Here is a 16,746-nt window from a genome sequence, read left to right on the forward strand (position 1 = left end):
CATTTGAGCTTTTCTTGTGCTTCAGGTCAGAACACAGCTCATTCCCTTTGAAATACTGGAAGAAAATCTAAATAATACATCTTTAAGCACTAATAATTTACCATCATTGAGAAAATTGAATAAAACCAGCGAATACAAATCAAAAAGTGACACTCTTGGTAGTCTGCTTTTTATTTTGATAGCACTCTATACAGATATAAACTCCACAACAAACAATAACAAATGCAACTGATAATCCTTCATGGATCCAGTAAAACTTACAGTTACAGTCGTAAAATAGTATGCACTGATACAGTGCACAGTAAAAGTGATATGTAATATTAAAAAGTATATGTAGTACAAGTTGTATGGACAGTTGGACATAGTGGTGTATTAGAGGTAAAAAATTACATAAATACTGTTCGGTTTCTGGCACAAACCGATCGTTTCGTGTCTTAGGACATCAATGTGTCGTCACGAGCCGCAGGGTTTAATTTGGATTTGTCTGTGCATGTTTTTTTTACTCTCATAGATTTTGTTACCATTGCCATGCATTATACGACTGATAGACTGCAACGGTTAAAGTTAAAAATCATCATATGTGTTCTACTGAAGAAACAGTCACCTACATCTTGGATGTCCTGGGGGAAGCAGATAAACATCAAATTTTCATTTTTGGGTGAACTATCCCTTTAAGATGTTCACAAACACAGATTTTATATGGCTGGCAGAAATAATGTCATACAGATTTGAAATGACATGAGGGTGAGTGAATATTGACATAAATGTCATTTTTGGGTGAACTGTTTCTTTAAGCCTCTATATTGAAGGAATATCATGTTCTTTCATTTGTTCCATCTCCTTGACCATGAGAATGAAGTGTTAGCTGGGGGCTACTAGATGAACAGTAAATGTGTAACCTGCAAAAGTAAGTGAGTGAGTAAATAAATAAAGCTCTCCTTTCCTTATAGGAGCAGCATTTTACAATACAAGTGTGAATGTGAAGTTTTGAGTGTTTCTTCTTTATAAAGCATTGTTTCGCATATGGAACTACAGTTTGAGGGAATGAGTAAATTGCAGAATACTCAGTGGTTCAGGGGTTTTCATAAAAATAGTGCTTGCTTGCCAGAGTGTAATGAAACAATGGGAACATCGAATAGCTGGACTATGCCTGCGGACTTCTTTTAGAAAGACCGCCAAATTTCACTTGAGTGCCTTTAAGTGAGAATAGGCAAACTGGGTCCTTCAGGGCAAGAACTGCCTCCCAAAATGAAGGGTAATAGCACTCTGTGCTTTTCTGTTGCTATGTAGCAGAGATGGACTATAAAAAGCCACACTATTTAGAATTTTGTGCTTTTTGAAGTCTCACACCAATCTGTGCACCACAAAGTTTCAAACGTGTCCTTGATAGAATAAATCTCCACCCGTACCTGAACAAAAAAAGTAATTGGGTAGATTTTGGACAAAAGATTAGCCTCATTATTTGTACACTTTAAACTTAGCCGAAGTCTAAAGATAGCGCTGTGATCCCTTGTCCAGTAGCTTCATTGTCTCTTTTCCCTGTGGACCTCTCGCCCTTCCTCTCTCTCGCTCTCATCCCGGTATCTAGTCCGATCACTCGCTCACACACACCTGCTCCATCATTATTTCATCCTGTCTCAATCTTTCCCCCGTTCTTTCTTATTATAAAGCCCATCACACAGTGCGCTGGCTTCCCCAGTGTGAATGAGATCCTGAAGTCATATTGATTTCCCTGGATGTCTATAATAGAGGATGTGCCACGTGTGACACCGGACTTGTGTTAGCGCACTGTAGTCCTTACTTTCATTTTTTACTTCCTTTGTACAGTGCTGTATAACTTGAGAACAGAATATTCATATAAATATGAATTGTGCCTGCTGATGGTGTTGTTTATTTGCACACGCTCTTTGTATTCTTTTAGCACCTAAACAAATGATAAAACTGTTAAAAATGCAATTGTTCCTGCAAAATTAGCACTGAATGTGATTTGCTGTTCTCTGCTAGGTTGTCAGGGATCTGGCGTATTATGATTGGATTGCTCCACCACTGCGATTTACACACCTCAATATGCACTTAAAAAAGCCAGAAGTTTGCTATGAATAACCTTAAATACGATTATGTCCCTGCATACTTCTCAATAGGGAATATATACGTTTTCTTTTTTTTTGTTTGGCCCATACACTACACAAATTCCATTTATTAAAAAAAAAATAAAAAAAAAACGATTCAACGATGATTTTCATTTTTGATGGAACTGGCAAATAAACACAATTACATTGAAAGAACGTTTTTGTGCTGAAATAAATTCAATAGTGTGGTTTCCATCTAAATTAGGAGATTTTGGAATCCAAACTGAGTATAAATGTCTTTGCTTAAATGATGGATAAACATTTTATTTTGTGAAAAGACATGCACATGCACATGCACAATCAATCAATCAATCAATCAATATTTCTAGATGTACATTAAATAGAGAAGAAAATATTGTATGGAAATCTTGCTTTATTCACAAATGTTTTCATTATATTCAAATTTTTCCACATAAATTAATGATTTGGATTAAAACATGAATTTAAACTTTTTAAAAGCCCTATTTCAACATATTAAGTGCCTGGTTAAACTGGATTGTATGTACTTATGAGATTACTTGAGATGTAGTTTTTTCAACTGAAATAACACTAAAGTGACACTGTTTAGTCAGTTCGTCTGAGATCGTTTGAGAGGGAACAAGAGGAACATATTGCGATTGAAGGGAAAAGGGTCTGATTTCTGTGCGTTTTGGCATGAACTGTCATTATCAGGATATAAATATGCCCTTTTAATGGCGTGACACACATCGAGTTATTATGTAAAACCTCTCCTCCACAAAAGCTGAAGGGCCCACCTTTTTAGCTAGCGCTTGATTTTAAGCAGCTGGGGCCATGTCGAAGTGGAAGGCACCCTGTGGAGGAGCCCACGGTTTTGGATGGTACACCACTGCCTTCAGATCTAGAGTGGGGCTCTATGATTGGCACCCACCGAGCTTCAGCTGTTGTCAGAAGGCAGAGATGCCCACTAAAATGCCTTGATCTTCCAAACAACACATTCTTATGCTATATCAGAGAGCAACAGAATGAGAAGACGAGAACAGTGTGTGCAACAGATAAAGACAGCGCTGTAGGTATGTATGGCCACAGAAAGTCTGAATGAGAAAGGTTAAAATGATTAAATATTAGTATTATTTAAAAATAAAAGCAATAAAAATAAGCAGCAGAACTGTTTCCAATATTGATTTAAAAAATCGGCATATTATAATGATTTCTGAAGGATATTGGCACTGAAGACTGGAGTAATGGTTGCTGAAAATTCAGTTTTGCTTAAACCAAGTTCACACTACATGACGTTAAATGTCGGCAGATCGCTGTGTTGTTCAGACTACATGACTTGCTGTCTGTCTTGAAGCCGTTGTGGTGTTCACACTACGTGACACTACGTCAATGATCCACAACAGGGGGTCACACACTACACGAGCTGACAACTCTGTCACCCAACAACTCTATCCGGTCACCAAACCACGCTTTGAGAAGTTGAATGGGACTGACGTGCAATAACAAGTGAAACACGAGTTGTATATTTCAAATGGATGTTGGGAAGAAATTAGTACTGCAAGTTGTTTGCGTGATGATCTGTTCTGAAAAATTTCGCTCCATTTCTTGTGTCCAAACTTTTCTTAAAGCCATGTTGCTGTTGCTGTTTATCTTCCGCCGACCTCAGTCTCGAGTTGGCCGCCGGTCCAGATATTTGGCATTCTAGATATTTGTTTGGCATCGGCGAGGTGTTCAGCGACAACGCGTCAGTGATTCTCTTTGATGTGTCGTTGAGTAATTCACACATAGAGATTACGGAGCACTGATCACCCGATGATTTTCCCCCTGATCACAGCCCGACCTGTCGGCGAGCTCGTTGACTTGCAAATCAGGCTTAAATCGGGCTTAAAATCCTGTAGTGTGAACTTGGCTTTACAGATTTTTTTTTTTTCTTTGTGTTTTTGATCAAATAAATGCAGCCTTGGTGAGCATAAGAAACTTCTTTAAAAAATATTTGAATTTTTTGAAATAAAAAAATAATGTAACAACAAAAATGAATCTGTATTTATTATTTCTTTTTAATAAATATAAAAATATTTTTTGTATAATTTTTATATTTATATAATGCAAGTGGCAGTGTCTGTGCCTCGCATCTTCTACCTGCCTGTTCATACTGTGGTTGATTTCAGAATGCCAATGAATGTTTTCAGCCTTAGTTAATGCAGAGTTAGACACCGAGCCTGATATCAAATTAACCGCTCAAGTCAGGCATTTTATGAGACATTATTCATTTCAGTGTTCCGCCTCTTGTTCAGTGTGACAAGATGGTGGAATTAAAAGGGAGAAAGAAAAAGCCAGAAAGAAAAAGTCCTCACTCTGACTGATCCCATAGTCCCAATTAGATGAATAGAGTTGATAATACAGTAATGGAGATCCGCAGATTCAAGTCTTGCCATTTCAGGTCCTCCCATTAAACCTTCCAATGTAGTTAACATTGATTCTGGCTTGGCGCTGGGGAGAGTATGGACTTCATAAAGGAAGACAATAGCTCCTGAATTGGGCTCAGCTTTGACATAATTGCCTCATAATTGCGTAGCAGTGATTTGCATTCACTTTCTGGCCCTTCCCATCAGCCAATTAGATCCGCTTGTTGATTTATGTGTGTGCTGATGGGAGCTGATGGCTTTTGTCATGGTTCATATTGATGAGCGCTAAATACCTCAAGGCTTTTTTGATTTTTATGAGGGTGCAGGAGGAGAACAGGTTAATAGAGCTACAGGAACCGGATTGAACGGTGATTCAGAATCAAGCGGTTTTAGTGGTGATTAGGTTGATTGTGCTATTCTTTCACAAATATCTGTTCGGTTGTAAAATTTATTGATTATGAATGTATTTTATACGTAAACAAAATAAGTTTTTCAAAATCCCTGTTTGGACAGGACTAGTTTTCAATGACAAGTAAAACAAATTTAACTTAAATGTCTTAGAAAAGGAGTAGTGCTAAAGTTGTTTTCTTTGGTGCGCAGTGCTACAGTACTTAATTTTGACAGTCATTGATTTAACTGAGCTCTAATGAAAAGACATAAAATAAACTCTTCATCTTTTTGAAGCAAATGTATTTTTTCCTGGTGTTTAGAAGTTTCTGAAGGAGAAGCATGTACAGGTACATGCAATTATTATATGAAATTATTTACTTGAGACAAAAGTGTTATTCATTCATTCATTTATTCATCAATTCATTCGTCTCTGGAGCTATTTCGTGTTCATTTATTGTAGATGTTCATTCACTAAAATATATTTATAAGATATGTCTTTTTTTTTTTAAGTGATAAAAATATGCAATTAGTTGTGTCCCCTGCCCTTTCTTTAGAGTCAATTAAGAATACTGTAAATATTAAGAATCTCTGTAAATATTAATGTACCATTCAAAAGTTTGGGGTCGTAAATATTTTTTTATATTTTTGAAAGAAATCTCTTTCTCACCTGGTGGCAATGCTCACCCAGTGGCATTTAACTGATCAAAAAAACAGTAATATTGTGAAATATTATTACAATTACATTTTTTTTCCTGTGTTGACAAAGCTGAAGACTCCAGTCTTCATTGTCACATGATCCGTCAGAAATCATTCTAAAGCTGATTTGGTGCTCAAGAAACATTTTTAATCAGTGTTGTATATTACTGTGGAAACTGTGATCATTTTTTTTTTTTAGGATTATTTGATAAATGGAAAGTTCAAAAGAACATAATTAATCTGAAATAGAATCTTTTTGTAACATAAATGTCATAATGTCCCGCAATAAAACTATCAGGGTTTTCAAACTTAATTTCGATGCAAAGTTGCCCTTCGTAAACCGCAGTATGAGTACTCTTTACTGGGTGCTTTTCTTTCCATATTTGAATGAGAGAAAGAAAGAGGTTGCATGTGTGTGTGTGGTCATGCTCTGTGCACACTTAAATGTGTGTCAGTGTGTGTTTCTGCGAACACAGAGGTCGTATAACTTGGTATAACCGAACAGTGAAGTGGAACCACTCGCTCTGACTAGCGGTGTCACAAGAGAGCCTGCTATGCGCTTCAGCATGTGTAATTAATCATTAGAGGTGTACTGCTTAACCGCTGCCTAATACCGTCTCTCTCCCTGTGCAGATACTCACTTCTCCATTAATTACTTATAATTGCCTGTTGCTCATTTACTCTAAGATGCTAATATTCCTATTTGAGGGTGTCTACATATTTTCCCCCGATTTTTTTGCCTGCCTGCTGGATTTATGCCGTTCAGTGTGAGAGCTCTCGTAAAGGCTGATCGGAGATTAACGTCAGCGATAGAGGCCATTAACTTCAGGAGATAGATATGACTTAGCCTCATGTCACTGTCTGGTCACTGTGACTTTGAGAGGCTTCAGCTCCGTTTGCGGCCCGCTTTTGCAGCTGAACACATTTAGATGAGAAAGAGGGAAAATGAAATAGATGAACGGCATCACTTAAACTGAGATATCAGCCTCTCTCCGGATACCGTCGAGCCGCTGTTCATTCCGGAGGCCACGTCTGAGCTAATATGTCAAGAATGGACTAGGATTACAGTTCATCTGCCAAGAACGGCATCCTTATTTTAGATGTAGTACAATATAAAACTGGGATGTGCTGGGAGAATCGTAGCTCAGAAGTAGGCTTGCTCTTTTGTAATTTCTGCCCTGAAGCCCCATTCAAAGTGTGTCGTCTTCTCTTGCTTGGCTCGCCGAGTTCGATCGATTACAGTTCCGTTCGGCAGTGCGGTTTAATGAAAAATGGTAAAACAAGATAAAACCTAAAGGATATAGTTGGCACCAAACCGAGTAGCATCTTGCCCATTTGTCTCCATTATAACTCATTGGTTTTTCAACTTTTTTTGGCAGGCACTACAGTGATGACCATGACGGCTTATGACGCAGACGATCCCAACACGGACAACGCTGTATTGCGCTACATCATCGTGAGACAGCTGCCGGATAAACCTTCACCCAATATGTTCTACATCGACCCGGAAAGAGGTGACATTGTCACCGTGATATCACCCCACCAGCTCGATAGAGAGGTACATATTTTCTTTGAGTGCCTCTTTTTTATTGTTGAATGCTATGGATAAAGTAATGGCAGACTGGGCAACAGTATGTTGTTTGTTAGATTTGTATGATGTTTTTAGTCACTGGTGTACTGCAAATCTCTTTAGGTTTAGGTTTGTGATACCTAGTGCACTAACTAATGTTAACAAATAGAATCTTATTGTAAAGTCCCCCCCCCTTTTTTCCTATTCTGTTTTGAAATACTTCCTATTCATCTTTTAAGATTTCTGGCATTTAGAAGTGTATATTTGATGGGCTACAGCAAGTTTACAGTATGTTAGCGATGTTAGCGCTGGATTTACACCTCTAAGCAAACATTTGTAGCTTAAACGTACATGAGAGGGAAGCTATTCCACCACAATATATATCTTTACACTGCTGCTTCAACGTGTCAATCAGCTCAGGTCTTTTTTAGTGTCTGCAAATCAATTTTCCATATAATACAAATGGTGAATTTACAAAATGTACCGCAGATCATTCAAAAATACCCATTTGAACGTTTCAAACACTGTCAGATCTCGTAACACAGCTGGCTGTTTTCTTAAAGCTTTGTGAGTCAAACCTCTAACAGGAGGGCCGACAGAACGGAGGCGTTCTGTTCAAACCGAGCTCTACAGACAAGCAAACAAACATGAGGGGGCAAATCTGAGGGGACAAACAATAACTGTGGTGTGTTTTAATGTTTAACTATCCTCAAGACACCTTTAGAGCAAGTATATTAGAGCAGGTTCCTCGGCATATTAAAGCAGGGGTTTTAATGTTGTTAGGAGACGGGAGGTTGGATGAATGCAGGGAAGATGCTACGGTATCTTGGGGACAAGGGGTGTTAGCGGTGCATGCTAATGAGCAACTGGAGGCAGCGCTTTCCAGCTCCTAAGCAGAGCGAGACAACAGCATGATTGCTTTTTCTGTGGGGTGACGAATGAAGGAACATCAATTCGGCCCGCTGCTGGAAGAGGAATATTAGCTGTTGTCAGACACTTAGAGCATGCTTTAATTGAGGTTATACACACTTATCCACCAACATCGGCTGTGTCCGACAAGGCCATAGAAAACCCCTCAGCTGGAACAGAGCAAAGCCATCATTAAATGCATGTTTGCATGCGTTCCAGAGTGCATTTGAGTTGACATTGTAATTGAAATGTTACATGAAAGGTGTCTGAATGTAGCTGTTTATTCTGATTTCTTCAGAGAGAAACACTGGATGTTGACAAACTGCGCTCACTTTCACCGTCACTGCTGCGTCGACACCTTGTGTGACACCTCTGCACGACTCCCACGAGTCTGTGCTTCGTCGCAGTTGATCTCATATATATGACAGATGTTATACACAATGAGCTCCAGGGGATTTCAGGTGTGTTACGGAGGCAGGTGTGCGATGTTTCTTCACCAGAAATGTACTTTTGAGCTGTTTTTAAAGTTCACAAACTACACTTTTCAAAATTGCCTCCGCCCACAATGACAAAATTGTAAAACCTGTTTTGTCTCTGAACTCTCTTAAGCATTAAATCTATTCAAAATATACACTCACCAATGTGGGTTTTTTTTCTCTCCATGAAGCTGTGGATCAATTGTGGAAGATAAAGCCTGGCAGCTAATAGGTTGAGATGAGAGTCACTTTTAGACTTTCTATGGCTGCATTCATAACAATCAGCAGAGAGGGAAAGAGAACAGGAAGCCTCTAGTGAGAACAGTAGATCAGTTCTCCCTTTATGTCTTGTTGAGAGGACATTATTCTTGCTTCTCCAGAGTGATTAGTCATGCATCTATGGGTCAGTTGATAGGATTAAAACAACCTCTATTAGGTTGAACAACAGCTGCAAATCTTTGAATAATAGAATTAATGGTAAAATACTGTGATCCAAAGTGCAGCGATGAAAACCTGTAGAGGATGTAGGGTGGATGCCTTTTAAACTTCTACTTGAGTAAAAGTACAAAAGTACTTACTTTTGAAAGTACTTTAAGTATAAAAAGTAGGGGTGCTCCGATCAGGATTTTTTAGGCTGATCACCGATCGTCGATCACAGAAAGCAGTATCTGCTGATACGATCACCGATACTGATCTTTTTAAAGCCTTATTTTTATCATGTAGAATTATTTATATTAATATACTCCAATCAGGATTTTTAGACATTTATTCAGGGCTTGAATTTCATTTTTAAAAATGGAGGGAATTTCCCTCCCTCTTGTGACTCTTGTGAGAGGGGATTTTTTTATTTATTTGAGGGGTGGAGGGGAGCATTTTTTTTTTTTTTGATTTTTCAAAAATATATATTTATCTCACCTAAATGTTTGATCATGCAGTGCATTTTTGTTTTTACACTAGTTCAGTTGTTGCAAGATAGCTTACACACAGCACAAAACAGTTGCTAAAGCAAGTGGCAAAACATTTAAACTACTTTTCTTACGTTATCACAAACATTCTAGTTAACTCCCGCAAGTGCCACATTCGGTAAACTCCCACTCACTTATGAGACGCGCGATCTGCGCTGCCTCGTCTCTCATTTAAATATAGGTAAAATAGCTCCTTGTCGCAAAAAATAAAAAAAAGTCGCAGCTACAATGAGAAAGTAGCTAAATTTGGCGACAAAATCCCCAAATTGGCAACACTGGATACACTGCTTTGCGGGAAAGTGGAAGTAAGCTGACGTCACTGTGAAAAGGGCCTATTGGCTAATTTTTTTTACCAACGGAGGCACGAGAGCTCATCTCTCCCCCAGCCTCCCCCTCTCCTTCTCTATCATTAGCGGTTGTAATTACATCAGCAGATTCGGCACATTCGCGATAGAAAAGCGGCACTTTCACGTTATGGTATTACAACTGTGAAATTACAAACAAAAAATACACATTCTGAGACATGAACTGAAATGAATTGTGAATTTTATTAACATTAAATCGTCTTCCTCCCATTTTCTCCTCAAAATTATGCCTCCCCCGACGAGCCGCCACTGAAAACTGGCACCGTTTTGGAGAGCTCTAATTTTAACCCATATCATGGTGTGTGATGCAGAGCTATGAGTTTCTAATGGTGTTTGTATTTGCACTGTTCTAAACATTAATATTTTATGTGCAACAACAGCATGCTGTCTCAATGGCCTTACACACGATTTTAAATCTATTTTTTCAAACTTTATGATTGAAATGGGGATGATTGTACTGAGAATAACTTTAATCTTTTCTTCAACTGAATACTGTTTCCGTGCTGTTTTGATGTATTTTAAAGAGTTGGCAGTCAAAATTAAAACTGCTGGATGATAGATATTCTTTAAAATGTATCAATTGCGGTGTACAGCGTTTATTATGAGGGGGTAGAATCCACAGCTCAGTACTCACTACTCAATACTCATGAGTACTTTTAAATAGGCTACTCTTTTACTCTTAATCAAGTAGTTTTTTGGACAAGTACTTTTACTCTACTCACACTAAATTTTTTGGAAGGTAATGGTTCTTTCGATCTCTGCACTGCTGCGGAACGCACTGCCGGACTGCACCCATGTGCAGTGTGAACGCTTTAATCCGTTAATATGAGCATGGAAAAAAAAATACGCACCACATACGCACTGCAAATGGAGTATGTGTGTACCTGGCGTTATGTGTGTACGCTTCAAGTATGCATGAGCGCACTTGAAGCGAAGGAGAGCGCGCGAGTGCTGAATGGTTAAACACTGGCAAGAATTAAAAAGAAATGGGCAATATCTTTTAATTTAATTTAATTTAATTTTTTGTTTTGTTTTTGTTAAATTTTAAACTCATGACAGTCAATAAGTGGTATTTCAGTAGGTTGCTGAACTTGTTTGCCTGATCAACACATTTCTCACACATCATAAAAGTTGGCTTGCACATCATAAAAGTCTGGAATTCTGTTTGAAGTTTAGTTTTGAGTTTTATTTAGACTGGCTGACAGATTGCAGGCTTGCTTTGGGGGGCGGTCACTGTACGACCTCCTCAAACCAACTTCTGTGGTCAGTCTGCTATCGTGGGCTACCCACTGTGCATCTGCTCCAGGTCCTGGCAATCAGAGTCCTGCCACTAAATCTGACAGCCGATTGACAGGCAGAGTAGCCCCACCTTTGTTTCATGAGCCCAAATGACACAGTAGCAAAAGAGACATCTTAAAATCGATGCGCAGTGACAGGATTCTGGCAGTCCTCTTATGGAGTATGTCTAATCATTACAGTCCTGCTTCTGATGCTCAATCCTAGTGAGCTGTCTTTATGTCAGCTTGTCTACATAGACAGAGTTTGACATCAGAATGCTATTAAACTACGGAGTATGTCTAATCATTACAGTCCTGCTTCTGATGCTCAATCCTAGTGAGCTGTCTTTATGTCAACTTGTCTACATAGACAGAGTTTGACATCAGAATGCTATTAAACTAATGATGCCGGTAAGAATAAAAATGTTGCTTGAATCGTATATGCCTGTTTCCATCAAGGTAATTGCACCTTTTTTTTCTTTTGTTCTCAAAATTTTGACTTTTTTTAATTTTGAGATATAAACTTAGAATTCTGATGAAGAAAAAAAGTCAGATTGCATGATATAAATTCAGAATTCAGATTTTTTTTCCTCACAATTCTGTTATATATCTTGCTTTTTTTCCCTCAGAATTCTGAGTTTACATCTTGCAATTCTTTTTTATTATAATTGTTTTTTCTACCACAGAATTTTAAAAAAGGTGATTGCAAGTTTTTTTTTATTTCACAATTCTGACTTTTCTTCTTGTATTTCTGTTTTTTTTTTGTCTCCTGCCACGGAAAAGGTACTTTTTAAACTTATGATTGTGATTTTTTTACTTTCAATTGCGAGTTTATATTTCAGAATTCATACTTTTCTTCTTAGAATTGTGAGTTATAAACTCGCAATGGCAACTAAACTTCTTGCAATTCTGAGTTTATATCTCACAATTCTGAAAAACGTCTGAATTGTGAGATAAAAAGGCACTATTTATTTATTTATTTATCCATCCATCCATCCTGTGGCGGAAATGGTTCTTACGTAAATTCTTCTGCCATGTTGGATGGATATTTCCAATATTTCCAACTCATTGTAATGCATTTCTGTATTACCTACATGAAATGCTACCTTAGATTTTGGCCAAAAGAAAGTATTTTTCCATCTTCACATCAGGAACACACCTATCTTGCCTTAAATGCTGTCTAGATAGGTAGCTCAGGTTTTGGAGATAAGCTAAACACAAAACGTGTGTGAGTCTTTGAACAGGAACAAGATATTAGGACCTCTCAATGGCACATTAAACAGTAATTGTGTGAACGTTGTTTCAAGCTCTTAGAACCATTTTAATATCATATAATCTATTTATACATTGGAGGGTTTATGATCAGTGTGAAGTGTTAAGTGTGAATTTTAAAGCTTGTTGGGTTATTCAAAATATTAAAATGTAGTGCAATGATTACAGACAGAATGTGCAATTTAAGGCCCATTTTACAAGCTTCAAATGAAAATAAACGGCATATAAACACAATGGCAAGCATTCTATCTGCATGCACCTGCACAGACACATAATGGACATCCAATTACTGTGAGGTCGTAGCGAAGTGATTTCCCTTACTGCCGCCGAGTTCACCCAGGACCCAAACGGTCGTTCAAATTACAGCGTCAGCCTCCCCTCAGCGCTTGCCCGCAAAATAGGCTTTTCAGACATGCTTTTCAGACTTCTTTTTAATCTGATCTCTCTCGTATAATTGAATGTCAGTTGCCATATGAAGATTCTTTCCTGAGCTCAATTAATGAATCATTGTGTTTGGGAGGACGGCTAGACAAAACAGACAGCAAAATATTTACTCCTGCAGGTGGTTCCCGAGTTATTATGTCATGTCATCTAAATGCAAATATTACAGTGAACGGGTGCGGGCGGCGATTGAAAACACTGCATTATTACTTGATTTAATGTGCACTTCTCTGCATAAAAGGTATAAACTGTCATTTATTCAGTCATTATTACGTAAAGATTGAGTTTAGTTGGCCAGGAAATAGACTTGTGAGTTTATGCAGAATGCAGAGTGCTCTCGGATTGCCCCAGGACTGCTTTTGAATATGTTCTGTGCTTTTATTCTGCAAATTTCCCCTCTGTCTTTTATTCATAATTTTTAATTCCTTTTTACCTGAGGCTTTATTAATGATAACCAGAATTATTCTTCAATAAACTTGCAAATGAAATAGCTGAATTTTTTTTCAGTAGTTTTGAGTTTCGGTGTAAAAGATTTATTACTTGTATATATATAATTTAATTTTTTTTTGCCCCAATGCTGGGAGGCTCTGTCAGAATCATTTGTCATTTTCATTGTGACACATTGCCATTAGACACATGATACCAGTCACCAAACGTCAGTGCCGTGCCTTTGATGTTATACTCGTGAAAACTTCACCCATTCCATCAAGCACAGGGGGCTTAAGATAAACAAGATAAACTCCATCTTGTGGTATGATAGACTCTAAACTTTGTCAATTTCTATAAATACACCTTCGGTTTCACTGTCTTCCCATCTGTAATTTTCTCCTACATGCCTACTGTGGCCTTATTTGTGCTCTGCAGTGGACTAAAGAGATGCATTTAACAATTGCATCAAAGATGAAACATTTGTTAACATTTGTTAATGCTTTAGGAATCATGAACTCAAAATTAAATAGAAATCTTTACAGCATTTATTAATTTTGGTTAAGTTGGTCAGTTTCTGCATACATTCAAGTTGTATATATTAATAGTTAGTGAATAAACCTGAATTAACATTGAACAATATATATTTATGAGTTAACATTAATACAAACTATAAAAAGTTGTTAGTTGTTTGTGCAATCATTAAATTGTGCTAATAAATTAAACTTTATTGTTAAGTGTTACCTACAAAAGAGAAGAAATTAACATTTATGTAAAAATGAACCTGTAACCTGAAATTATAAACCCAAATATTGGTCGTTTGCCTTATTTTGTCTATTGCATATATTGATATTAGAATGACCCCTGAAAAATCTCCCAGAAAATTCAAATTTCATGATAATTACTCAACCTCTGTCAGGATTCTGAACTGTCTGTGTCATGGTTTGCCCCTGTTTCTGTTCCTGTTTGTCCTTATTTGGTCATGTTCCTGTCCTTGTTTAGTTTGATTATGTTCCATTGATGTCACCTGTGTTTTCCAATTGTCCCTTGTATTTAAGTCCATGCTTTTGCATTCTGTTTTTGTTGGGTCTACTTGTTTCTACGTGTGTTTGCTCAGCTCCTATTGTGGATTATCCCGTGTTTTCGTCATTAAAGACTGTGAATGCTACTCCGTGTCTCCTACCTTCTTCCCGCAGCAGCATAACGTGACAACCTCAGGCCATTCAAGGTGTAGATGAGTTTGTTTCTTCATAAGAACAGATTTGGAGAAATGTAGCATTACATCACTTGCTCACCAATGGATCCTCTGCAGTGAATGGGTGCTGTCAGAACGAGTTCAAACAGCTAATAAAAGCATCACAATAATCCACAGGTAATCAACACAATTGATGTCTTGTGGAGTGAAAATCTTTCAGTTCATGAAAATCTTCTCAAAATGCACGGAGAACTGTTTTGGACTGCTTTGGAATGTTTTTGCTTGTACACTTTTCTTGATCTGTGCATATTTCTCTCCCGATTCAGACGAGTTAACTTTTTTTTGTTGTTTTTGTTTTGTTTTGTTTTGTACTAAAGAAAGCAATATTATGGATATGACTTTTTTTTTTTTTCCTGCTTCCATATTTTAGCCAGAAGTAATGGTTTGAAGTTAAAAATTCTTAATAGATTTGTTTCTTACAAACATGCATCCTTTCACAAGACTTTCATTGATGGACTGAAGTCATTTGGATTACTTGTAGATTATTGTGATGTTTTTATCAGCTGTTTGGACTCTCATTCTGACGGCACCCATTTACTGCAGAAGATGCATTGATAAGCAAGTGATGTAATGCAAAATTTCTTCAAATCTGTTTCGATAAAGAAGCAAACTCATTTACATCTTGGATTTCCATTTTTGAGTGAACTATTCCTTTAAAGACATTTTGTTGTTGCACAATAAAAAAAAATTGGTACCGTGTTGGATCATCACGATGTTCAGTGTAAAACTAGGATCCTAAAGCAATTGTCTAGATGGTCTGCACACTGCAAAACTCTTATGAGATTCACCCTGACCTACCCCTTTCCAGCTGTAAGCAAACAAAGCACTCTCGCACAGGTTTGCACAGCACAAAAGTTAACCTCCAGACATTTACCTGGTTTAACCAAGAGAGCTACTTGACAGCAAGCCAGAAAGTTCAGTTGTGGTACTAAAGTGCATAAAGCAGGTGGAGTCCATCTAGAGTGATTAAAAATGGCACCCTCTCCTTCTCTCCTCACACTCTCTCTCTCCCCTTTCTCCTCTATCACTCCTCTGTCTACTTGCATTAGCGCGGAAATGAGATTCCACTAATTAATTAGATCTCCAAGTGCTAAAGATGAAGATTACATCCCAATGAAGGTTAGGAGTGTCAATCACTTTTTTTTTCCACTAGCTGTGGATTCCTGAAGATAAATTGAGCCCCATGGGAATTGTGGGCAGAAAAAAAAGGTCAGGCCGTTAATCCTTCTCCGCTGATCTACTCAGTCAATAAAGGTGCGAAACATCAGAAATAGAAGGAAAACATATGAGTACTGTCGAAATTGTGGAGAGAGACGTTAAATAGAGATGAGCATCTTAAGAAAAATTGGGTATTAAAGGAATAGGTCATCCCAAAATAAAATTAAGTTTTAATTAAAGGTCCCATATTGTACACCTTTCTGGAGTTTTATTTGAGGTTTTGATGTCCTTAAGAATATATATTTGCGGTATAAGTACCAAAAACCATCTCAATATATTTTTACAGCTCCTTTCTCAGGAGCTCTGCTGAGAACAGGTCGATTTTGGTCTGTCTAATTAATATTCATGAGCCTCTCTTCTGAATGGCCTGTTGTTTTCTGAGTGACGCACGGCCAGGCCAACCACAGGTCACTAGGGTCAGCCGACGTCACAGCGCTAGCTGGAGGCAGCAAAACAAAGGGGAAACTGGAGGCGGCCCATTCAAACCAGCGCACTGAGCGCAGGTTCGGCTACATAAGGAGCTAAAAATATCATCTTGTTGTGATGTTGGGTGCCAGAATCGACGTAATACAGACTCAAATTAGAAATTTGATCGCATATCTGCTGCCACTGCCAGACAAAAAACCAATGACAGCTGTGGTTAAATGTGATAAAACGAGCAGACTGGACAGAAAGGATCGTCAAAAATGCTCACGTTTGCAGCGCACACTTCTTATCAGAAAAGGTTCAATAAAGTATTGTCTTTTGTTGTTATGGGCGCGTCTACAGATTTCTTGCCATATGTCTATGTTTCTTGCATCTCATGACTATGTCATGTATGAAATAATGTCTGTGTGCATGTGTGTAAAACAACAAACTCACGATTTATATATAATCATTTGTAATTGTATATACATTGTTGTGATTAATTGTGGCTGGAACAATAATGAAAGTGAAGTGAATGTGACGTGACATGTGGCCAAGTATGGTGACCCATACTAGGAATTAGTGCTTC

The 16,746-nt window shown here is 37.8% G+C and overlaps 1 protein-coding gene across 1 annotated transcript in view; it reads left to right on the forward strand.

Moving 5' to 3' along the window:
* Nucleotides 1–16,746, forward strand: part of LOC107670147 (cadherin-13) — a 201,117-nt gene that overhangs the window by 76,331 nt on the left and 108,040 nt on the right. The window contains exon 4 of the mRNA XM_016462659.1: nucleotides 6,958–7,136. Within this exon, the coding sequence (XP_016318145.1) occupies nucleotides 6,958–7,136 (179 nt within the window). The remainder of the gene's footprint in view (nucleotides 1–6,957; nucleotides 7,137–16,746) is intronic.

Source organism: Sinocyclocheilus anshuiensis, unplaced genomic scaffold (genome assembly GCF_001515605.1).
Source record: "Sinocyclocheilus anshuiensis isolate Anshui unplaced genomic scaffold, SAMN03320099.WGS_v1.1 scaffold800, whole genome shotgun sequence".
NCBI classification, from domain to species: Eukaryota; Metazoa; Chordata; class Actinopteri; order Cypriniformes; family Cyprinidae; genus Sinocyclocheilus; species Sinocyclocheilus anshuiensis.